Genomic DNA, 24,876 nt, shown 5'->3' on the forward strand with positions numbered 1-24,876 from the left:
AGGAGATGACATCAGTGGGAGTGAAGGTCAGGGGCTAAAGTTGTAGGTGAGGTGCAATGGGTCGTTGTGAGGATACCACATTTACTCTGAATGAGACTCCAGGAGGGTTTTCAGTAGCAGGGTATCATGACCTGACTCACATATTTGAAAGATCACTCTGGCTGCTTCATGGAGAATAGACTGCATAAGGGGAAAGCGTGGAAGCAAGGAGACTGGGACTGACTGTCATTATGGAGGCAAGAGAGCATGTTGGCTTGGACTATGATGGAAACAATAAGGGTGGTAAAATGTCATCAAATTTTGAGGTATTTTGCAGAAGAGCTGACAGGATTTGCTGAGTAATTGGTTGTGGGGTATAGGGGGAAGGGAGGGACTAAGGATGATTCCAAGCATTTAGTCTGGTCAAGAAAGAAAAATGGAGTTGTGTTGACTGAGCTAGGGGCAACTTGAGTGAACCAATTTGGTGGGTAAGATCAAGAGCTTGGTTTTGAACATGTTATGTTTGAGACACCTATTAGACATCATTGGAGAAGTGGAGGAGTTAGGTGGCTGTGCAAATCTGGGGTTCAGAAAAGGGTTGGGCTGGAGGTGTTCAACTTTGGGAGCTGTCAGTGTATGGCTGGTATTTAAAGTCATGACATGGGACTAGGCTGCCAAAGAGCTGAGACCCTCCCTCCAAATCACACTAGTAATGCTGAACTACCTATCATTTGAAAATGGTAGGAAAATGGAAAACATAGGTTTCGGTATCAGAAAACGTAGATTCAAACCCTATCTCTAAAATTTACTTTTTAGCTATATGACCTTGGTCCAAGTTACTGCAATTCTTTTGAATCTCACTTTCTCTATCTGTAAAATTATAATCACAATTTAGACATTAATAATGATAGAATGTATGACAAGTATCTAGCACCAGTAAGTACTCAATAAAGGGTATCTGTGACAGTAATAGCTAAAATTCTAGCAGCAACTGCTGTAAGATTAGCAAAAAGGAAACTCTCATATTGCTTAAGGAATTGCACAAAGAACTTTATAGAAATCCCTACTGTGACTCTGCAAACAAAATCTTTATATAGCGTCAGAGTTTAGACCTGCAAGTGACCCAAACAATGTGGTCTGTCCTGTCTCATTTTGTAGATGAGTTCACGGAAACCCAGAGATATTCAGTTTTTTCTAAGGCTACATTTTCTATCAGTGGCAGAGCTAAAACTTCAGACCAGGTTTTTTTGATTCTCGACTCTTTGCATTTTGCATCCAACAGAAAACAAATGATTTTTAAACCCTCGGATTTAATATACTTGGGACATTGCCAGTGTTCTTGTTTTATGCATTTCAAAGGTGCTTCTTAGTTGCTCCAACTTACTAATTCATTAAATGGTGTCCATACCGAGATATAAAATATCATGGTTTTCCATGAAAAGAAATATACAGGTTTATATGAAAGCAGATGACACAACAATTTCTCTTTCTTTTTTTTTCAATACTCATATGTTACCATTTAGTTATCTACTGGCAAATAGGAGTTTGCTCATATTAAAATTAAACAATCCAATGTTTAACACTGTATATGTGACATTTACTCAATTTTTCTGCTGGCTCAGAAATATGCACTGGTATGTAGAAAGAGACCTATTCTATTTTACTTCAAATTATCTATTTTACATTAGAAAACCTCTAACATCAGGCTATCTTCTACTTCTAGCTTATATATAGGTTAAAAACTCCTCTGCAACTTCTCTGGATATTATACATTATTACAAAGTCTCTGAACAGAGCATAATGTCTTTTCCTTCCTATAGAATAACAAAGAAATGTCCTGTAATTTTATACTCAATAAATGAGTTATTAATGGTAATAAACTAATAATTATTATCTTAGTGGATAATGACTGTATACTGTAAGAAAAGTATTATCCACATTTACATAAGCAAACTGAGCCTCAAAGAATTAAACAAATTGCTGAAGCCCACATGGCTGGTAAGGGATGTATCTGACCCATGGTTCATTGCTCTAAATCTCATGGTGCTTCATCCTCCCTCCACGGAGACAGGGGTGAGCATACCAGTGTTATGATGATCCAGGCTCCATGTCAAGGGCTACTTAAACAATTTTCAGTAAAAACTTGAAGAAGTGTTTCTCATCATATACACATATGAAATATTTTACATTTTCCAACTCGCAGGTTAGTATCAACCAATAGGTTTACCCACTTTTATTTATACCTGGCATAAAGGAATTAACAGACTAAAAAACATCTTTGTCCCCTGATATTATATAAGGTTTATCTGCCTCTACTTTATTTTATATTGCAATGTTCTTAAAGCAATATTGTTCCAGGATACACTGTTCTTTTGAAAAATGTACTCTACTTTATAACTTGGATTATATATTTAAAAAATAATATAGGATGTATGCATTTTGCTACTAGTTTGAGCCTGTTGAAATCTGCCTTGATGTGGAGTTTCTATACTTTTTTGTTGCATGGCATCACCAATGCAAAATCCATACCTACATTAAATACTTTTGTATTTGAGGGTTTTTTTGTTTGTTTGTTTTTTTGACGGAGTCTTGCTCTGTCGCCCAGGCTGGAATGCAGTGGCATGATCTCGGCTCACTGCAAGCTCTGCCTCCAGGGTTCACGCCATTCTCCTGCCTCAGCCTCCGGAGTAGCTGGGACTAAAGGCACCTACCACTACGCCCGGATAATTTTTTGTATTTTTAGTAGAGATGGGGTTTCACCGTGTTAGCCAGGATGGTCTGGATCTCCTGACCTTGTGATACACCCGCCTTGGCCTCACAAAGTGCTGGGATTACAGGCGTTAGCCACCACGCCCGGCCATATTTGAGTATTTTTAAGATCATCTGAAACTATTTCAGTCACTCACCAGAATCCAGGAATTTGTAAAGTATGTGACTGATGAAATAAATTAACAATGATTTAGAAACTTAGTGAATTTTAAACCTTTCTATTTAGAGATACCTATCAAACCACAAGCGTAAAAACTTGACCCTAGTTATCTACTATTTTTCTATTAAAAGCAAAAGTGTTCCTTTGTGTGTCAGAATTTTTAACTTAAGTGTATACTTTTATTAAAATGATAGCCATGAAATAAGGAAAATGCCTGTTTTTGACTTATTATCAGTGACTAATTAGAAAATAATTATTTCTCTTGTTAATTAATATTGAAATATATATTTTACTTTCTTATATATAACTAAATTATACTACTATAAAGAGTAAGTTTTTAAGTGTCATAAAACCATTGCTGAGTCCATTATGCAGCATAATCGCATAAGGCTGTTAATTTCCACCTTATATTTATCCTATATTTTACCCTCAAAAAATGTAGAAACTTGTGTAAACAATATGTATATATATTTTAGACAGAGTCTCACTCTGTCACCCAGGCTGGAGTGCAATGGTGTGATCTCGGCTCACTGCTACCTCTGCCTCCTGGGTTCAAGTGATTCCCCTGCCTCAGCCTCCTGATTAGCTGGGATTACAGGCATCCGTCACATGCCTGGCTAATTTTTGTATTTTTAGTAGAGACAGAGTTTCACCATTTTACCCAGGCTGGTCTCAAGCTCCTAACCTCAAGTGATCTGCCCGCCTCGGCCTCCCGAAATGCTGAGATTATAAGCGAGAGCCATGGCACCTGGCCAACAATAGATTTGAAGACAAACTTTATGCTGTAGTTTTAAATAATTTATCAAAAATTATTTTTAAAAACTTCATTTAGTAACAAATGAATTGCAAAATTAATTTCATTCAATAGTCAACTGACACTATGTGAAATAGCAAGGCTATAATGGTGAATAATAGAGACATGATTCCTGTCCTCATGACGCTCAGAGAGTAGTTGAGAAGATCATCATTAAAATTTGTCATTAGAGGAATAATATAAGGGCTGCAGGGGTATGTAACCGGTAGTAGGTCAATCTGAGTACTAAAGAAAAAGAGAGGTGACATTTCCAAGACCCTAAAGTCAGAAACAGCATATAAAACATTCGTAACATTTGACAACCTGAAATAATTACAGTATTATCCAAATGGGGATAATGCAATGAAGAGAAAAGAAAATGAAACTGGAGAAGTAGACAGGGGTCAGACCTCCTAGCATCTTGACTCTATGTTAAGACATTTGATCATCATCCTAAGAGTAATAGAAAGCTACCAAAATGATTCATATTACATTTGCAATGGTCATTTTAGCACAGTATGCAGAATGGATTAAATGGAGCCAAACATGAATTTGGAAAGATCAGTTTAGAGGAGACTACAATAATCTAGATGGACTATTAGACTTCATGCTAGTCTTGACAGACACTTGGACCATGCAGTGATATGGGGATGGAAAAAAGTAACTGAATCCAGAGACAGCAGACAGAATTGACAATATTTGATGGTTAACTACATGTGAATGTTTAAGGATGTTAAGCACCTAAATTTTAATGTTAAGCAATCTAAAATTTCTCATAGGTCTCTGGCTATATTATGCACATTTTATAAGACACAGAGATGTCAAAGGAGTAAGTAATTAGCAGGAGTGGAGGGGTAGATTAAAAGATACTTTTCAAAAGTTCAGTTTTAGAATTCAAAATCTGAAGTTTTGATAAGATATGTAAGTACAGATGTCATATGGACAATCAAGTATGTGGAATTCAGAAGAGAGGTCTCACTTGGAGAGAAGTATCTGAGAATGGTGGGTACATAACGGTTATGTTTGTTGAGCAACGTTTGTTGATGGACTACACTAGGATGAGGAGAGTGGAAGAGAGGTAGATGGCTTACATACCTTATGTCTTTCTTTTCAAAAAGAAAAATGCCACATTTCAAAGAATACAAAGAAATTGATGCCCTGAGGCATGAAGAAGCCAGGGAATTGGAAACTCCTGAAAGCAGAGGGAAGGTAACTTAATGCTAAGGGGAGGAACCATCCTTGTTGAATGCTGCTCAGAAAGCATGTCAAATATAAACTCAAATTATCCTTTTGTTTTTAGTGACAAAACGTGAAGATGTTGCCATCTTTAGAAAGAAAAGCTGGTAGGCTGAATATGTGATAGATATATAAGAAAAGGAAAGATAAGCAGCTCTTTCGAAAAGTTTGGCCATGATGTGGAAAAGGGAGATAGGGCTGTAAGTAGTTAAGGAGGGTTGTGAGTCATAGAAGAGAAATATCCTTTCCCCTATGCCAGGACAAGGGAGACCTAAGCAAGTTTGTGTTGATGGGAAAAAGCCAGTAAGGTGGGAGCCATTAAAGATAAGAAAAGAGAGAGATAAGAGATTGTTGAAGTCTTCTGTAATGGGGAAAGTGTCCAGAATACCGGTGGAAGGATTGGAAACTTCCCCACTCTAACAGGAAGGAGGAAAGGATTGGTCTCAATGTGGAGAAGTTTGTTGATTTGGGGGTGGGAAGTGGAGGCAGGGCATTATGATGCTGTCTCTTCTCTGTAAAGTAGAAAATAAGTTTTCAGCTTGAAATGGAGCCAGAAGAAAGAAGAGGGTTGGAAGCTGGAGGAAAGTGGAGAATATTTGAAATTTTTCTTTGCAGAGAGTGGGAGATGGAGCCTAGTTGGAAAATACAGGACTGTGTTGAGGACCACTGAGGTTTGTGGCCATAAATTTAGAATGGTGTCAATCTGCCATGGGGTGTTATTTTTCCCCAATAGGGCTCAGCAGACCAACAGGCACAGGGGGCCCTCTAGTTTTATATACCAGTAGCAAGTCATTCTTTATTTAGTTTAGTTTTTTGTTTGTTTCAGCAATAAAGAAAAATTAAGTGTTTCTTTGAAATGGTATTTTTTGTGTATGTGTGTGTGTGTGTTCTCTAGATTATAGTGCCCTCACGTGGCTGATGCACATCATTTACTTATGAGTGTTTTCATATGGATGAAAAAACTGAGAATTAAGCATGGGCCTTACAGCACAGCTACTAAAATTAAAAAATAATAATAATTATTATTGTTTTGACTAAAACCAGTACTAGATGCAAATGAACTTTCTTTCTAAATCAACACAACATTGTCCAGTTGTAATAGTGTTGATATTTCGTTATGTGTAAGTAATGTGATGATTTATAGTAAAAACATTAGGAGTGAGAAAAGACATGAAGAGCACCTATTTCCTCTCTGGAATTTTTATAATTGTGTCCAGATTCACATTGATAAAGAGTGCCACTTTACATAATGGCAACTAAATCTTTATTGTGCTTTTTATTAAATATGAAAGTCATTACTATTATCTGAGTACGGAGCATTTTCTTAAATAGTTGTTTTGGTTTTTGTCTTTTGCTGTTTTTTAATGTCAAGGGAAGTGAAGGGCATTGGCTATACCTGCAAAGACAAAGTGGGATAGGGTGAAACCAACCCAATATTTGTAATAAACTGTGTTCTGTATGATCCAGGAAGCAATTTATTGAGCATCTATTATGCACTAGGGCCATTAAGTTGAAGGAGACTTACGTATTTTAACGAATTTGATCTTCATAGCAATCCTGTTAAATGATTACTTTTTGTTACTTTTATAACCAAGTAAATTGAAATTCAGGGAACTTAATAAGTAATTTTGCCTTAGTTACAAACCCCAGAAATGCCAGTGCTAACATCCGCCATCTTCTCTCATAGTTCAGAATTTTATGAGCGGTTACAGTATAGTATACACTCTGTTTAGAAAGGACCTTGTTATAAGACATTCCACCAGGGTAACTTTTAGAATGATGTTATAACACATTTAATTAATTACTTGAATTGTCTTGTTGAATTTTTGCCAGGGTTTACATACATGCTGAACTTGCAGTTTTAATGTTCAGTTGAGTCTGTCATTAAGAAAATTTAAGTTGATAAATTATTCACTGATGAATTAATTTCTTTGCATTTAATCTTTTTAATTGCTAAAGGTACCTAAAGAGCCTCAAAATAGTTGATGACTTGGCCTGAAGACAAGATCTAAATATGAGGTTGTTGAGTTATAGAAATGGCAAAAAAAAGGTCATTGATAGAATAATAAGCAATGAAATAATAATAAGCACTAAAGATTTAAACTTTGTGGTGGTGAAGGCATGGTAGTGCATGAAAGTAAGATTTTTCCATTGAACTTTGTCTTCCTTGACGATATTCTTCTACTTTATTCAATATGCTCATTATGTGCACGATTCTTACCAACTGTGTATTTATGACCATGAGTAACCCTCCAGACTGGACAAAGAATGTAGAGTAAGTATAAATATTTTTCAATATTGACCTCCCTTTATGTTTCATATTGTGCTTTTAATACCTTGAGACCGCCTCAATTTCTTTAACAAATCATGCTAGCTACTGTTAACCAGACCCTGATTCAAATTCATTTCTATCACTAAATGTCTTCTAGGACAAAGCTTGTAGTGGGCTCACTCAGTTGTGTAAATTACTGCAGTAGTTTGACTGCCATTATCTGTAGCCCTTTATCTTCTTTGTGAGTCTTATGCTCTTTTGAAGATCACCAGTGATTTACTAATATCTACTGATAAAAAGTATACCTAGTTTTTAATGTTCCTTTTTTAATGACTACCACAGTTCTGTGTTACTAGTATATATTTGATGGCTTTTAATGGTGCATATTTTATGAAATACAAATGCTTCACTCATTTTTGGATTAATACCTATTTGTTCAAATCAGACTGAATGCCAGTGTATTTCAGATTATGTCTTCATATAGAGCCACATTATTTGGATCCTTTAAATTAATTAATGTGGAAAATGCAATATTCATTTATTTACAGTCAATGAGAATGTCTTTTGGAATTTAATGTTTCTTTTTTGACTTAAGCCCCATCTAAACTCTATATCATAGGGGGACCAACATGGAAGTGTCTAATTTTTGTTTGCTGTTTATGTCATCTTTAAGATATGTACATGTAAATTAACCACTAGATTTTTAATGTGAGCTTGGCTATTTTCTCTCAGGTATACCTTTACAGGAATTTATACTTTTGAATCACTTATTAAAATACTTGCAAGGGGCTTTTGTTTAGAAGATTTCACATTTTTACGGGATCCATGGAATTGGTTGGATTTCACAGTCATTACTTTTGCGTAAGTATCTTCATACGTTTTCTATCCTGGAAGAGTAAATCACTGGTGGGAGCCTATACTATATTTTCCTTGGTGGCTTGCCTTGACAGACCAAGCATTTTTCTTAGTAGCCATATTTTTCTTCCAATCAAATTATTCAGTTTGGAGAAATTAGGAACTATCATAGCAAATTACATGGCTTTGGTTTCAATTAGCACTGTAAAGTAATAAAGTTGCCCAAATAACAGAGATTATGATGGATGACAATGCCATTTTCCTCTTAATTGGGAAATCTGATGGCGACACTCATGAAATTAAAAAGGTCTTGATGAAAGACCAAGGTAGACGTAGATTTCCCTAAATTCTGAATAACTCTGATTTAATTCTACAGGTATGTAACAGAATTTGTAAACCTAGGCAATGTTTCAGCTCTTCGCACTTTCAGAGTCTTGAGAGCTTTGAAAACTATTTCTGTAATTCCAGGTAAGAAGAAAATGGTATAAGGTGGTAGGCCCCTTATATCTCCAACTGTTTCTTGTGTTCTGTCATTGTGTTTGTGTGTGAACCCCCTATTACAGATATGTGACAGAGTTTGTGGACCTGGGCAATGTCTCAGCGTTGAGAACATTCAGAGTTCTCCGAGCATTGAAAACAATTTCAGTCATTCCAGGTGAGAGCTAGGTTAAACACCGAGGCTGACTTTAGCTACAGTGGTGCTACAATCACAGCTTTTGTGCAGAAGCCTTGTTGCTAGTTGCATATTGCAAATAAATATGTAAAAAAGCAAGAATTGGTACATCATTTTTTGGATGGATTTGATTCTTTGCTTTTTACTCGTTGCTTTCTTTAAAATTATTCTAAATCAGCCTTTGAGTTTAACAAGTGTTGCATGAGGCATTTGCAGTAACAGGCTACATGGTTTGCATCCTCTAACATCAAGCTTTCCGCATAGAAGCTAAACTATGAGACATTCAGATTGATGCAAATTTGACAATTTAGGCCTAAAACTGGCAATATTTTAAGCTGCAGATAAATGAAAGAGCAAGGGATAGCATGAGTGCTGCATGGGGCTGAGATTTCAGATGTCTTCCTTTTTTTAACCCATACTCAAGCTTGCAGAATTCACAAATATATAACCTCATAATTCATCGACTTCAAGATTTCTTACTACTCTATTCACATAGACTTTTCTAAAACCAATGAGGGGTTAGGGAGTAAGACATCTGCAAATAAAAGCAAAATATTTACACAAGGTTGATGTTTAAGCATGAATAACAAAATCATTCTTTTGCTCTAAGGAGTGTTTGGAAGTACACATTTGGTTCATTTCCATTCACAGTTTTCTAATGAACATACAAGTTCTGCTTTCATTCATTTTCACCAGCTAGCAGGCTTTTCATGAAAATATTATTCAATCACAAACATTTAACTAATATTGTGGGCATTCTGCATGACATTTTTATTTTCCAGGACAAGCTCATGATATTTTTGCTGGTAAAATAGCTGTTGAGTAGTATATTTAAACTCCCCCTTTTGATTTTATTTGTAGGCCTGAAGACCATTGTGGGAGCCCTGATCCAGTCAGTGAAGAAGCTTTCTGATGTCATGATCTTGACTGTGTTCTGTCTAAGCGTGTTTGCGCTAATAGGATTGCAGTTGTTCATGGGCAACCTACGAAATAAATGTTTGCAATGGCCTCCAGATAATTCTTCCTTTGAAATAAATATCACTTCCTTCTTTAACAATTCATTGGATGGGAATGGTACTACTTTCAATAGGACAGTGAGCATGTTTAACTGGGATGAATATATTGAGGATAAAAGTAAGATATACTCTATACACCATTAAGTTGTTTTGTTCTCTAAATATTAAATATTATATATAATGGAAATTATCTCAATTTAGATGTGAACCAAGTGACTTAGACTAATTTAAGATGATTTAATACATATAAAAGAGATATCAAATGACACCTTATTCTTTTTTTCTTATCTGTCCATTGATATAGTAAAAGTTCTTATTTGAAAATGTGTTGTCTTATACTCACGTTGAAAGTAATTTCATATTATGCCATATTAAAAAAATGTTTATTTGGTAGGCATTAATCAGGTTTTTCAGTCATTTTAATAAATAAATAAGTAGTTTGAACTATTCAGTGTATTCCACTGAAATGTGTTAAGAAGACTGACGGGAAATAATTTGGCCCTATTTGGTTGATGCAACATATGTATTGAGTACATATGCTATATCTGAAAATAGAGAAACCATTTATCAAGATGAAATAAGAATTTGTGTGCTCCTCAGAAGGTTAAGTAACCCTGATTTAGCCATTCACTTATTCATATTCTAATTAGTCCCTTTAGTGTCATCATTGTATTGTAGTTACCAGTTTAGTTTGATTATATTTAAGGTATGAACATCAGAATAAGCTTATGCCATATACTTCAGCTTGATTTCTTAACATTGAGCCCAGCCCCTCTGTCATTTTTCTTATGCGTGTGCATGTTTGTATGTGAATATAAAAATACGTATGTTTGCATGTGTGTGCATGTTTTCTGAGATCATCTTTGCAACTTACTGAAGTTATATGTCATACCTTAAAAATAAAAACTAGATAGCTCTCCACAGCTTAAAAATAAAAACTAGATATACTCAGACAACATATCTCTCCAAAAAAACAAGTTTATTTTCTTCATTTGAAAGGCAGAAATCAAGCAAAAATTTCAAACAAAACACTTATTTATAGCATCATAAGAGGGAATAAATACCTAAGCCCACTTCTCACAGGAAATTGTTAAAATTGGCGGGAAAAAATGTCTGAATCTATTTTGAGCCCGGGGAAAAAAGTATATGTAAGGTAAAATTTATTTGCATGAAAACACCTAGAAACAACAAGGCTTTCTTCTTTCTTACTTTTTGTGCCCAGCGATAGACTGGCAGCTCTTTCTTAATGTATCCCATGCAATTTGAGCTTATATTTGCAATGAATGCTGATGTAAGAATGTTATCATAGTAATTCCTTCTGAACATTTTTCTTTTTAACATAGATTTGCTAACCATTTGTATAATCAAAAATGTTATATATTGATATTTGTTCAACATTGTGAAAAATCTCTTTAGCCATATATATTTATTAGTTTATCCATCTCATTATGATTGAAAACATTTGTGAGTTTTGCCACCTAAACAGGGTGGCTGAAGTGTTTTACAGGCTTTTAATGATTCTTTCTATTCCTTTCTCTTTAAATAGGTCACTTTTATTTTTTAGAGGGGCAAAATGATGCTCTTCTTTGTGGCAACAGCTCAGATGCAGGGTAAGTGATGCTTCCTACTGAGTTTCAGTCCACACTGCTCCATCAGTGTCAATAACCTGCCACCTCCCACTCATCCAGTCCCACTCACTCCTCACTCAAAACCCTCCATAAATTCTACTTCACAGTGACTCTCAGAATAGCCAGGATAAGTGTAGATTCTCACCTCCTTCACACAGTCATTTACTGCAATTATTTTTCTATGCTAGGTCACATCTAATCTTCCAAATTAGTTCAATGTAAAATAGAGAATAAAGCAGTATAATACGCATCTGCAGCTTAATAGAATTCTAAGCACATACTTTTTATAAGTGTAATATTTTATATATACTAATGTGTTCTCCATAGCTTAAAATGTAAGATCTCTGAAGATAATGTTAATATCTGAGACATGGGGAGTATTTAGCATATTTTAGCAAAGTGGTTAAAAACATAAACTGGAGAGTCTGCATAGAGTCAGACATTGACTCCATCATATAATCTCACTTCTTCTTGCCTTCGTTTCCTCATATGACAAATGGGTATAATAATAGGGTTTTTGTGATGGTTAAGTGGATTAATAAATGTATAGCTATTTAGATTGCTCAATAAGTGCTTGTAATTGTTATTATTGGGATCATGCAAATGTTTGCTATGAAGAAACATGGAGCTAAATCCTAGGAAAATTTAAAAACACAGTTAATTTTCTCTATTTAGCAAGATTTTAGAGCCACATGCAAAAGTCTAATGCACTTTCTTTGGACGATGATACTGTGGAGATTAGTAGCTAATACCTGTAGCAAAATTCCCAGTGATAATAGGCTTTCCATTTGGCTCCTATGATCAGTGCTATGCTGCCTTTATCTTCAGATTCCAATGATAAGTAAATCAATTGATTTTCATTCCTTGTGTGTACTGTACTAAATGCGTTACATACAATATCTTCTTCAATGTTTGCAAATTTGTGAGACAGGTTCTCTTATTAGCCCATTCTCACATGCGAGGTGCCTGAAGATTAGCAAGTTAAGTAACTTGCCCAAGATCATTCAGCTCAGAAGTGTCAGGCAAGACATTGAAGCCAGGTCTGCTTGATCTTCAAGGTCCTCTTATGACATTTTTACCACACAGTGTCATTCACTCCTTGCAGCATGCCCCACCTATCCTTTTCTCACTTCTTTACCCTGTTCCCACACTTACACACATTTCTGCCTCAAGACATCTTCAGTGAAAATCAACTTTTTCCTTACAGACTTTTTTATCTGTCCTTAAGTCCCAGAAGATATTAATCATGATATGATTGCTTTTATATGGAGACATGATAAATATAATAATGACAATTATGAATCACAGAGGAACCCACAAAGTAGACCTAATAGATTCTGTTATTATATAAATCAGTCCACATAGTGCTGAGTTAAGTACTGGGTAAGGTGAGAGAAATTGGCTTTTTTCTAGTGCATGTATAAAACAGACATTGGCATCTATTAAAACAGGAAAACCAATTAGCAGACTTGCAGTTATTGACTTCCTTTCTTTCCTCTAACCTAATTACAGCCAGTGTCCTGAAGGATACATCTGTGTGAAGGCTGGTAGAAACCCCAACTATGGCTACACAAGCTTTGACACCTTCAGTTGGGCCTTTTTGTCCTTATTTCGTCTCATGACTCAAGACTTCTGGGAAAACCTTTATCAACTGGTGAGAACAGATAAAATCATTTTTCTGAGAATCATAAAACACTGAACTCAAGAGAATTGCTGTAGAATACTTTATTACTTAGAGTGTAAGTTTGTAACATCCTACATAAAATTTATTAAAATCTCTCTTCCATTTTGCAGACACTACGTGCTGCTGGGAAAACGTACATGATATTTTTTGTGCTGGTCATTTTCTTGGGCTCATTCTATCTGATAAATTTGATCTTGGCTGTGGTGGCCATGGCCTATGAGGAACAGAATCAGGCCACGTTGGAAGAGGCTGAACAGAAGGAAGCTGAATTTCAGCAGATGCTCGAACAGTTGAAAAAGCAACAAGAAGAAGCTCAGGTATAGTGAACAAGCATATGGTCCTTTGTTTTTCTTTATCTAAATTCTTTGACCTAAATGTTGAGGTCAGTGGCAAGGTAGTCGACATTAGAAATAGGTCATATGTGTTTGGTAAGTGCTAGGAGCCTGTTTGGTTATTAAGAAGTTATTACTTTATTGCGATGAACTCTGTCAATAGTGTCAATAGTAATGGCATCAAAACATGGATAATTATAATTGCTTTACTGACATTTTTTTCTCCCTTGTGACTCCTTGAGGAAATTAACTATTAACAAAGGCCTCATTTACTCAAACTTGCAGAGTAGATAAACCTACATGTCCTCAGTTGAAGTATTTTCTTAGGGGAAGAGGAATTCAGTTACACTTGCTTCTTCATTGCAGTATCACCAGAGGTGGTAAGGGTCAGAAAACCAGAATCAAACCAAGAAAATTATTTCATTGAGTCTGGAAAGGCAAAGGCTTATTCAATATTTGTTCTCTTTTATATAAAGTGTACAAATGCAAGATTGTGGGTTACATCGGTAAATCACTAGTGTGTAAACATATTAAAACATTAGCACTCTTTGCCTCCTACTCTACAAATCCTTTAATTTGGACTTGACAAGCCTTCGAAATAAGGCAAGAATTTCTCTAATTATATTTGCTTGACTTAATGGCATTAACTAATCCAATTGCCTATTTTTGTCTTTTCTTGTATGTTGAATACAATTCCCTTTTATTACTGAGTATTCCTAAATATGTAATAAAGGTCAAAGTATATTGCTGTAATAGCAACAATATTAAACACCATCTTTCTGCCAAAGCTACTGCTATACTTTACAAATTCATGCAGATGCCATGATCTGGGATTCTCAAATAAACAATCTGTATTATGTCTTTGCTGTGTATTTCCTAGTGAAATACCCAATTTAAATCATGGAGAAAAATGTCATTAAAATAAAATGCTTGACTGAATTACATTTAATAATTCAGACTAGCACTAAATTTCTTTATTGTGTGAAAATGGAATCAAAAGCAAACGTCTACCAGGTTTAAATAGGAAGCCTTTAATTCTCATATTATTTCCTTCTTAAAATATTGTTTGAATTATAGAACATGTTATTATGATCTTTAAGTGTCTTGCTCATATTATTAGATAATTAGATATCATAGTGTGAGGACAGAGCTTAAAGGTTCTCATAAAAGTCATACGTATCATCTTCCATATGAATGCCCATTTTATTCTTTGATTGGTCTAATAACAATATACTGTTTTCTAAAATACAGAATAAAATGGAGAATTGTTTTTCAAGATTATATTCATGATATTGAAGCTCAATTAAGCAGTAACATGATAATTATTTTTTAAGTTTATATGCAACTTCCACATACTTTGCGCCCTTCTAGGCAGCAGCTGCAGCCGCATCTGCTGAATCAAGAGACTTCAGTGGTGCTGGTGGAATAGGAGTTTTTTCAGAGAGTTCTTCAGTAGCATCTAAGTTGAGCTCCAAAAGTGAAAAAGAGCTGAAAAACAGAAGAAAGAAAAAGAAACAGAAAGAACAGTCTGGAGAAGAAGAGAAAAATGACAGAGTCCGAAAATCGGAATCTGAAGACAGCATAAGAAGAAAAGGTTTCCGTTTTTCTTTGGAAGGAAGTAGGCTGACATATGAAAAGAGATTTTCTTCTCCACACCAGGTAAAAATATTAAATTACATGAATTGTGTTCTCATACATTCTTTTAAAGAATATGCCAGAATTTAATGGAGAGAAAACTGCCTTCCATCTGGATGGCACAATGCTTTCAGAGTAGTGATGATTATCAAGTGTTTTGGCTATCACTTCAGAGAATTTGTGAGTTTTACAACTTTTTGGAATCCCAGGAAGGAAATTTTAGATCCCTCTTGGTTTAGAAAAATTTGTGGTTTTGAGGTTTTCTTAAAGACTGAAAAATCTTGGAGAAATTTTCCACATCAGGAATTATCAGCAGACGGTTCCCATCTCTTCTTAACTATTGTGCGTGGATCTAGTGAACTTTGGGTTTTCTGAGTGACAAATTCCCAGAAGTGGACCAGAGACTCTTTTAGGCCACCTGCGGGGTTGTTCCCATCAGGTGCAAACATGACTTGCCAAGTGCATTCTTCATGCACTTGTTTCAAAGGGGACTGAAACAAAATATCTCTAAAAGTAGCCAAAACTCTCAGATAGGCAGGTACTGAGGGAGATTTATGACACGAAATAAAAAGTGGTGTTTAGTTGTACTTCATTATCTGTGTTTCATGTTAAACATGGGACTTGCATTTGAAGAATACTGTGATTTATAAACTGCAACAAATATTCACTGGATGCCTCTGCCTTTTGTACTCATGCAAGTTGTTGAAATTTTAAAATTTGGAATCTTAATTGTCTTTGAAATTACCAAGAGAATTCACAGGAATACACAGTACCTCAGAAGACATTTTCACCAGGAGTGAAACCTTAATACCTATACAGTAACAATAACAATTACAACAATAACATTGATAATGGCTAATATTTATACATTGTGTTGTTATTTGCAATATTAATTCATTAAGCCTTTCACTACAACCCTAGGTAAGTTCTAATTTAATTAATATCCCCAATTTTTATATGTGAAAAGAAGCGGGGAACTGCATTCTTTGTTGAATACCTATTTTATGCTTGGCATTCTTTCGACACTCTCATAATTAATGCTAACCGTTCTGTAGAATAGTATTATTTTCATTACTATAATGAAAAAGCTATTTTGGATCAGTAAAGTTAAATAGTTGCACAATGTCATATAGCAATAGAAAAAGTTCTTATGATCTTTGAGTGTCTTGTTCATATTAGGGTTGTTGGTATTCAAATTTTGCCTGGTACTAAAAACCTTAAACTTTCCACTTTATCAAGTTGCCTATGAAGAATGCCTTTAAAAACTGATAAGGAAATTTACAATATAACTTTATTTAAAATACACAATGGCATTATACTTTCTCTTTTACCTTTTTATAATATAGACAAGCTCACAGAACCTTACATGCGATATATATAAGTTTTTGTAGGTCAGCCTTATTCATTTCAAATCCAAATAACATCATAAGATTGGATACTTGGGGATTAATTCAAATTTAACATAGGATCTTTAAATATCAAAATTTACATGGTCTCTTTCATTTTGTTGTCACAATCATGATTCCATTAGTAGAAACATTAGTCGATAAATAGGAATCCTTTAAAAGGCAAACCCCCTGTTTACAGCATTAGTCATTGTGAAAAGGAAGGAACAAAAAGAAAGGGAGGGAAGGAAGGGGGAGACAGAGAGAGAGGAAAAAAGGGAGCAAAGGAGGGAGGAAGGTAGAGTATTTTTGCCTACATTTTTACCTAAGTTTGTCTGAATTTTTGCCTAAAGTTGTCTAAGTTTAGAAACTTCATATCAACTTCATATCAAACACATACCACAGAGATTCTCTTCAATTTGCCTTATTTCTAATTGAATAAAACTAATTCTAGGCAAAATAGTGAAGCCTGATAAGGCTAGGCTCTGTCCTTCCTTTTTCTGTACATTTTGCTCATAGATATGATATTCTCCCAGCAGCCTCTTCTTCATACCTCTACATACCTCCATTTCCCAGCTAGTTGGGTATTATAAGCGATCACTGACTTAGAAGACATGGCACGGCTGGCTCAAATTGATATTTGTTTCTTAAACAGTCTCTATATAAAAATAGAGTTAAAGACTTTATTTTGCTTGATAAAGAAATAGTCAAGGAAATGTATAAGAGGATGGAGAGGGAGACAGAAAAAGACAGAGGGAAAGGGAAAGAAAGAGAAAGAGAGAGGGGGGAAAGGAGAAAAGGAAGAAGGGAGGAGAGACAGAAAACCCTGAAATCACACCAACCCCACTTAGCAAGCCCTGAAAGTAATACTGAAAATGTCAAACCAGATAGAAGTACTTAACCTTGGTATAGCAATGGAGGGCCCATCGTGTCTGTTAGATTTTTAAGAGTTTGAGACCCCAAAATATTAGGAATTATTGTTTTGTGATGACATGATTGTGTTGGTAACCATCTCTGTGTTTGTATTGAAAAACTACACAATGCAAGCCTTTACTGCAAGATTATAATTTCTTTAGTAGAGTAAGTGGAAATATGAATTGTTTCTCAGACTCTGATTTGACTTGTTAGTGTGGTAAAGAGGGGAGAAGAAAGTCAAGCATGTAATCTCTAATCAAGTTTCAAGATAATCTGGATTTTTTTGAAATCTTTATGAGGTACAATTGACCTTAAATTATTACTTTATTATTTATTTGTGATAAGCTAGGAGTTTAGGAGTTTTGCTTTTTAAAGATTCGTTTGGTATGGGGAATATTTCTTACTGGCCATCTTTTTTGTGTGTTACAGCATTTGATTACTATGCATTTATGTAATGAATGTCAGCAAAAGAAGTTGATGTTAACGGATGGGGCACAATCATTTCTCATATAGCTGTCACATGTAAACTACGTTTTTGTATAGCCGAATTCATCCATGATCCTTGAGAAACATGCAAACTTATAACTTATTTTCTTCCAGCCCTTCTATGGCTCCAGCTGAATGGGGTACTGGCAGTTAAAATATAAACTCTTACTAAAAGCAATAGAAACATTCTTCATTGCAAAGCATGTATTGTTTGCCTTTCTTTTTTAGCTAATGATAAGCAGTATGTCACACATCCTGCAAATCCCATAACTGTTATGTCCTCATAGCTAATTCGAAGTCCCTTGTTAGAGGAGAGAACGGAGACATGAAAGAAGATGGACAGTCTAAGAGAGGCTTTAAAAAATAACTACTTGTATGGAAAACGATAAAAGAAAAGAATGAATCTTACTAATGTAGTTAATAGGATAAAAAAGCATGGGAACAACAAAAGGAGAGATGACTTCTGTTGTGGTAGCAGTAAGTCTTCTTAGAAGTAGTTCTAGGCCGGGTGTGGTGGCTCACGCCTGTAATCCCAGCATTTTGGGAGGCCGATATGGGCGGATCGTGAGGTCAGGAGATGGAGACCATCCTGGCAAACACAGTGAAACCCCATCTCTACTAAAAAATACAAAAAATTAGCTGGGCGTGGTGGCGGGTGCCTGTAGTCCCAGCTACTTGGGAGGCTGAGGCAGGAGAATGGTGTGAACCTGGGAGGCGGAGCTTGCAGTGAGCCGAGATCACGCCACTGCACTCCAGCCTGGGTGACATAGCGAGACTCCGTCTCAAAGAAAAAAAAAAGAAGTGATTCTTACTGTAAATAATGAATAGATTCGCATAAGATAGTGTTTAACATTTACAGACATTTAATAGAAACTAACAGATATTATTGAGAAAAAGTAATTCTTTAGCTGGAAAGAAAATAAAAAGCATACTTATTGGTCAGTGTATTACTCTGTTTTCATGCTGCTGATAAAGGTATACCCAAGACTGGGCAATTTAGCAAAGGAATAGGTTTAATTGGACTTACAGTTCCATGTGGCTGGCAAAGCCTCACAATCATGGCAGAAAGCAAAGAGGAGCAAGCCACATCTTACATGGATGGTGGTAAGCAAAGAGAGAGTGAAAGCCAAGCAAAAGAAGTTCCTCCCCATAAAACCATCAGATCTCATGAGACCCATTCACTACCATGAGAACAGTATGGGGAAAACCCCTACCATGATTTAACTATCTCTGACCAGGTCCCTCCCACAACAGTGGGAATTATGGGAAATATAACTCAAGATGAGATCTCAGTGAGGACACAGCAAAATCATGACATTCCACCCCTGGCCCCTCCCAAATCTCATGTCCTCACATTTCAAAATGAATCATGCCTTCCCAACAGTCCCCCAAAGTCTTAACTCGTTTCAGCATTAATTCAAAAGTCCACAGTCCAAACAAAGCCTCATCGGAGACAAGGCAAGCCCTTTCCATCTATGAGCCTGAAAAATCAAAAGCAAGTTAGTTACTTCCTAGATACAATAGGGATACAGACATTAGCTAAATACAGCCATTCCAAATGGGAGAAATTGGCCAAAACAAAGGGGCTACAGGCCCCAGGCAAGTTCAAAATCCAGCAGGGCAGTCAAATCTTAAAGCTCCAAAATGATCTCCTTTGACTCCATGTCTCACATCCAGGTTATGCTGATGCAAGAGGTGGGTTCCCTTGGTCTTAAGCAGCTCCACCCCTGTCACTTTGCAGGGTACAGCTTCCCTCCTGAGTACTTCCGTGGGCTGGCATTGAATGTCTGTGGCTTTTCCAGGTGCACGGTTCAAGCTGTTGGTGGATCTATTATTCTTGGGTCTGGAGGACAGTGGCTCTCTTCTCACAGCTCCAGCAGGCAGTGCCCCAGTAGTGACCTTGTGTTGGGGCTCTGACCCCACATTTCCCTTCCTCACTGCCTTGGCAGAGGTTCTTCATGAGAGCTCTGCCCCTGCAGCAAACTTCTGCCTGTACATCCACGTGTTTCTATACATCCTCTGAAATCTAGGCTGATGTTCCCAAATCCCAGTTATTGACTTCTGTGCACTGACAGGCTCAACACCATGTGGAAGCTGCCAAGGCTTGAGGCTTGCACCCTCTGAAGCCATGGGCCTAGCTCTACATTTGCCCCTTTCAGCCATGGCTGCAGCCACAGAGATACAGGGCACCAAGTTCCTAGGCTGCACACAGCGTGGGACCCTGGACCTGGCACATGAAACCACTTTTTCTTCCTAGGCCTCTGGGCCTGTGATGGGAGGGGCTGCTGCAAAGATCTCTAACATGCCCTGGAGACATTTTCTCCATTGTCTTGGGGATTAACATTCAGCTCCTCATTACTTATGCAAATTTCTATAGCCTGCTTGAATTTCTCTTCAGAAAATGGGATTTTCTTTTCTGTCACATTGTCAGGCTGCAAATTTTCCAAACTTTTATGTTCTGCTTCCCTTATGAAACTGAATACCTTTAGCAGCACCCAAGTCACCACTTGAATGCTTTGCTGCTTAGAAATTTCTTCTGCCAGATACTCTAAATCATCTCTCCCAAGTTCGAAGTTCCACAAATCTCTAGGACAGAGGCAAAATGCCACCAGTCTCTTTGCTAAAATATATCAAGAGTCACCTTTGCTCCATTTCCCAACAAGTTCCTCATCTCCATCTGAGACCACCTTAGCCTGGACCTTATTGTCCATATTGCTATCAGGCTTTTGGTCAAAGCCATTCAATAAGTCTCTAGAAAGTTCCAAACTTTCTCACATTTTCCTGTGTTCTTCTGAGCCCTCCAAACTGTTCCATCCTCTGCCTGTTATCCAGTTCCAAAGCTGCTTCCACATTTTTGGGTATCTTTTCAGCAGCGCCCCACTCCTGGTATCAATTTACTATATTAATCTGTTTTCATGCTGCTGATAAAGACATACCTGAGACTGGGAAATTTACCAGAGAAAGACATTTAATTGGACTTACAGTTCCATGTGGCTGGGGAAGCCTCACAATCATGGCAGAAGGCAAAGAGGAGCAAATGACATCTTACATGGATGGTGGCAGGCAAAGAGAGAGTGAGAGCCAAGTGAAAGGGATTTCTCCCCACAAAATCCTCAGATCTCATGAGACTTACTCACTACCATGAGAACAGTATGGAGAAAACTGCAGCTATGATTCAACTATTTCCCACCAGGTCCCTCCCCCAACAATGGAAATTATGGGAGATACAACTCAAGATGAGATCTGGGTGGGGACACAGCCAAACCATATTAGTCAGGAATATAAAAACCTAGATATTAGTAGGTATAAAATAATGGTTTTAGTTAGTCTTCAACCTTTGGAGAAGAAAAGATCAAACCAATAATACTTAAATGATGAAGTTAGTATTCTTTCCAATAATTACATAAATCCAATTCAAGCTGGCTGAAGTAAAAAAGAGAATGTATTAGATGATGTAAATTATGTCTGTGAGTAGCTTTAGGCGTGGTTGGATCCAGAAGCTCAAGACATGTTACCGTGACCATGTCTTTCTCCATATCTGAATCCAGGTTCCTCCCACATGGTAGCAAGATGTCATTGCAGCTCCAAACTTAGAGCCAATATTTTTAGCAGCCTCAAGTGAAAAAGCACCATTTCCTCAACAGTTGTAAAAGACAGGGATATCTTTCAATCGACCAAGCAGGATTTCATGACCATCTTTAAATTACGTATCAAATACACTGATTTGCTAGACCTAGGACATTGCCTGGAACACTGGGAGACCCGAGCCTCAATTCCTGCTGCATCCAGGAATTGAAGTTAGTGTCTCCCAGATAACCTGGTCTGAGAGTTGAGGAGCATTTCTCAAGGCTGAACAGGGTACTGATTTAAAAAAAAATAAATAAATGGTTGTGATCAGACTCTTAGTGAAAATTAAGTTTTTGTAAATATTGCCCTCAGATTTCTTGAGACAGAAACAAAGGGGTGAAAATTGGGGAATAAATCATACAGTTATTTCAGCTTGATTTAATTTATTCATGAAGACCATCATAAAATATGCAAAGGGAAGTGGAGAAGCTGCCCCGTGTACTATAATTAAACATCCCTACTAGCAAGATTAATTATATTGCCTCCATGGTAAGATTTGCATCAGGGCGTGGTCACTAGTGAGCTCTTACTGGCTACATTTTTGACTTCAGAGGATCTAAAGGTAGGTTTGTGTTTAATTGTTTTCCATTGGGTTGTTAACTGAAATTAACCTCTAAAGAAGGGTCTATCAAAAGTATCAGTTCTAGATGCCAGTAACAGGACAAAACATTATGGGGACACTTCTGACTATGTTGAGGTATGGGTAAAGTAGAAGAAAAGAGAGCAGAAGATGGAAAATGGAGGAAGGAGAAAAAGCAAGAGTTAAATAGAAAAGGTGAACCTTGTAGAAAGTGCCAAAATGCTACCAGCAGTCATCAGAGGGGCCCTTGGTTCCACATGTCCAATGACTTATCCTTGAGTAAGTCAATGACTATGACACAATGAATCAAATTCTGTTTTTCAGAATGCCAGCTCTTAACTCTCTTCATCTGGTTTTTGTTTCTTCTCTTGTTATTCATAGTCCTTACTGAGCATCCGTGGCTCCCTTTTCTCTCCAAGACGCAACAGTAGGGCGAGCCTTTTCAGCTTCAGAGGTCGAGCAAAGGACATTGGCTCTGAGAATGACTTTGCTGATGATGAGCACAGCACCTTTGAGGACAATGACAGCCGAAGAGACTCTCTGTTCGTGCCGCACAGACATGGAGAAAGGCGCCACAGCAATGTCAGCCAGGCCAGCCGTGCCTCCAGGGTGCTCCCCATCCTGCCCATGAATGGGAAGATGCATAGCGCTGTGGACTGCAATGGTGTGGTCTCCCTGGTCGGGGGCCCTTCGACCCTCACATCTGCTGGGCAACTCCTACCAGAGGTGAGGTCAATTAAAATTGCAGCTGATGTGAAGAGAGTTGTGACTGGTGCAGGCAGGAGTGTTTTTCCATTTCCACATCTAAGAATTTGTTGAGTTTGTTGCCCAAAGCCTGGGAGTTTGTTCAATCAAGCTGTTAACTATCTTGTGAAATTGTTCTATTCAGACTTTTCTACAAAGTAATTAAAAACCTAGGTTGGCTGTCAGAGAATATAATTAGAAGTAATCTTTCATCATTATTACTATGGTGTGAAACTTGCCAAAAAGCAAAGCAACAATTTATCAAGCATAATGTTTGATTAATATAGTTAAATTAAATCCAAGGAAATTAATGCTCACAAATTAAATAAATACTTAAGGATTTTGGAATTGTTGTTCATTTAAAAGGAGATTTGAATACTTCCACTTGCAGTAGATACTATTACTAAATAGATTTAAATCCCATAGTACAACATTGCCTCTCTTTGCAGGTCAGAGTGTTGTAACCTTTTCAGCATCCACTCTAATGATCTCAACCATTATAAATTTGTACATGAAGAGCCACTCGAAAAGTACCTGGTATGGAATCATGGGCTGTCATTTTTAGAGCAGATTCCAATTTTTATATTACTGTCATGAACTCTTATTGTAAACAAAGTGGCCCAAAATCAATCATGGAAAAGGATTTCATCTACATACTAGACACTTCCAGGGCTATATTATTGAAATTTACTTCATAAACCATAAGATGATTTTAATGTTGGTATTAAATAAAATTCCATTAGCTAACAAAACATATTTTGGCAATGTCACTTGATTGTATTTTATAGCATTCAAAATGTTTTCTTATGATTTTTTTTCACATAGCTCTGTTTATTATCATTGGACAAGCTCTTTGAGTCACATTAAAATGATATGGAGTTCGTTTTCAGTTACCTAATGGAGGAGCTTCTTATCTTGGATTATAAAATAGCCATTATCTTCTTCACATTTTTTGCATGGCCTCTCTCCACCTCCTTCTACCAGAGAAGTGTCCAGGTATCCTGGAGTCAGGTTGAACCATGAGAAAAGTAGATCTTTATAGTGGAGGAACCAGGAAGAATGAAGAGAGAACGTCAGCTCTTCTTAAAAAATGATCATAGCTAACCATGTACCAGACACTGTCCAGAACACTGTACATGTGTTAATTCATTTAACCCTCATAACAACCCTTTTTCATAGTAATATTATCCCAGTTTTACAGAGGAGGAAACTGAGGCTTGTGCATGGTGGAGCTAAGATTTGACCCCTGGTATGCTGGTTACTGAACCTACATTCTATCAACACTGCAATATTGCCTCCCATTGAGTTATTTTTAATTTCTTTAAATCTAAAAGAAGAGATGGTTAAGGAAATAAACACATAAACACTTTCATTTTGACCAATGTTTCTCAAAATATACTTCACTTTCATACTACTTATATCAGAATCTCATGGGATGCTTCTTAAAACTAGAGATTCCTGTGCCTACCCAGACCGATTCAGACCAAAACACTGAGGAGAACAAGGTCTGGGAATCTTCTTCCTTAACAAGCATCCCACATAATTCTTATACATAATAAAGTATGTTTATCACTGATCTTGATAAATGTTAATTGGGTAAACAAAAGTACATCTACAATTACGATGCAGGAATACAGAGAGACTGTCAGTCTGTCAGAAATTATTTAGCATTTATCAATAATTATCATAAATCTCCTGTCCTATCAGAGATGATGGGACAAATCTCTGAAGGCAAAGTTGGGGCCAGCTTGAAGCAAAGCTTTGTGTGATCCCTTTATTTCCTGCTTCCTCAACTTCATTCTTTGATCTTACAATCTTAAGTGCTTTGAGGCAGGGCACTGTACTATATTGCAAAGTTGAGCTGAAGGTGCAGACAAATGAAGTAGGCTTTTGGAGAATGCAGAGGAGAAATTACAATAGAAAATAAATAGCTATGGGCAAACGACACCCTTGAAAGCACATCATTTCCTGTACTTTACACATAAATTCAATCGAGTAATGTCATTAGCAGTTTTGGAATCTATTTGAAAATTAGACAAATCTAGGTTTGTACATGTGCTTCTGTGTAGAACAGAAGGGACTAGATGATCTTCATGTGACTATTTTT

The 24,876-nt window shown here is 36.6% G+C and overlaps 1 protein-coding gene across 2 annotated transcripts in view; it reads left to right on the plus strand.

Annotated features, from left to right (window-relative positions):
* Window positions 1-24,876, plus strand: part of SCN2A (sodium voltage-gated channel alpha subunit 2) — a 158,782-nt gene that overhangs the window by 67,336 nt on the left and 66,570 nt on the right. Inside the window, exons 4-12 of one of the 2 annotated variants that reach the window (XM_063647599.1) lie at window positions 7,123-7,212; window positions 7,942-8,070; window positions 8,628-8,719; window positions 9,599-9,871; window positions 11,300-11,363; window positions 12,894-13,035; window positions 13,176-13,382; window positions 14,769-15,056; window positions 22,407-22,751. In XM_063647599.1, the coding sequence (XP_063503669.1) occupies window positions 7,123-7,212; window positions 7,942-8,070; window positions 8,628-8,719; window positions 9,599-9,871; window positions 11,300-11,363; window positions 12,894-13,035; window positions 13,176-13,382; window positions 14,769-15,056; window positions 22,407-22,751 (1,630 nt within the window). Of the gene's footprint in view, window positions 1-4,613; window positions 7,213-7,941; window positions 8,071-8,627; window positions 8,720-9,598; window positions 9,872-11,299; window positions 11,364-12,893; window positions 13,036-13,175; window positions 13,383-14,768; window positions 15,057-22,406; window positions 22,752-24,876 lie in introns of those variants that run through there. The other variant, XM_054478412.2, reaches the window with a different exon arrangement.

The sequence above is a fragment of the Pongo pygmaeus genome, chromosome 11 (genome assembly GCF_028885625.2).
Source record: "Pongo pygmaeus isolate AG05252 chromosome 11, NHGRI_mPonPyg2-v2.0_pri, whole genome shotgun sequence".
NCBI classification, from domain to species: Eukaryota; Metazoa; Chordata; class Mammalia; order Primates; family Hominidae; genus Pongo; species Pongo pygmaeus.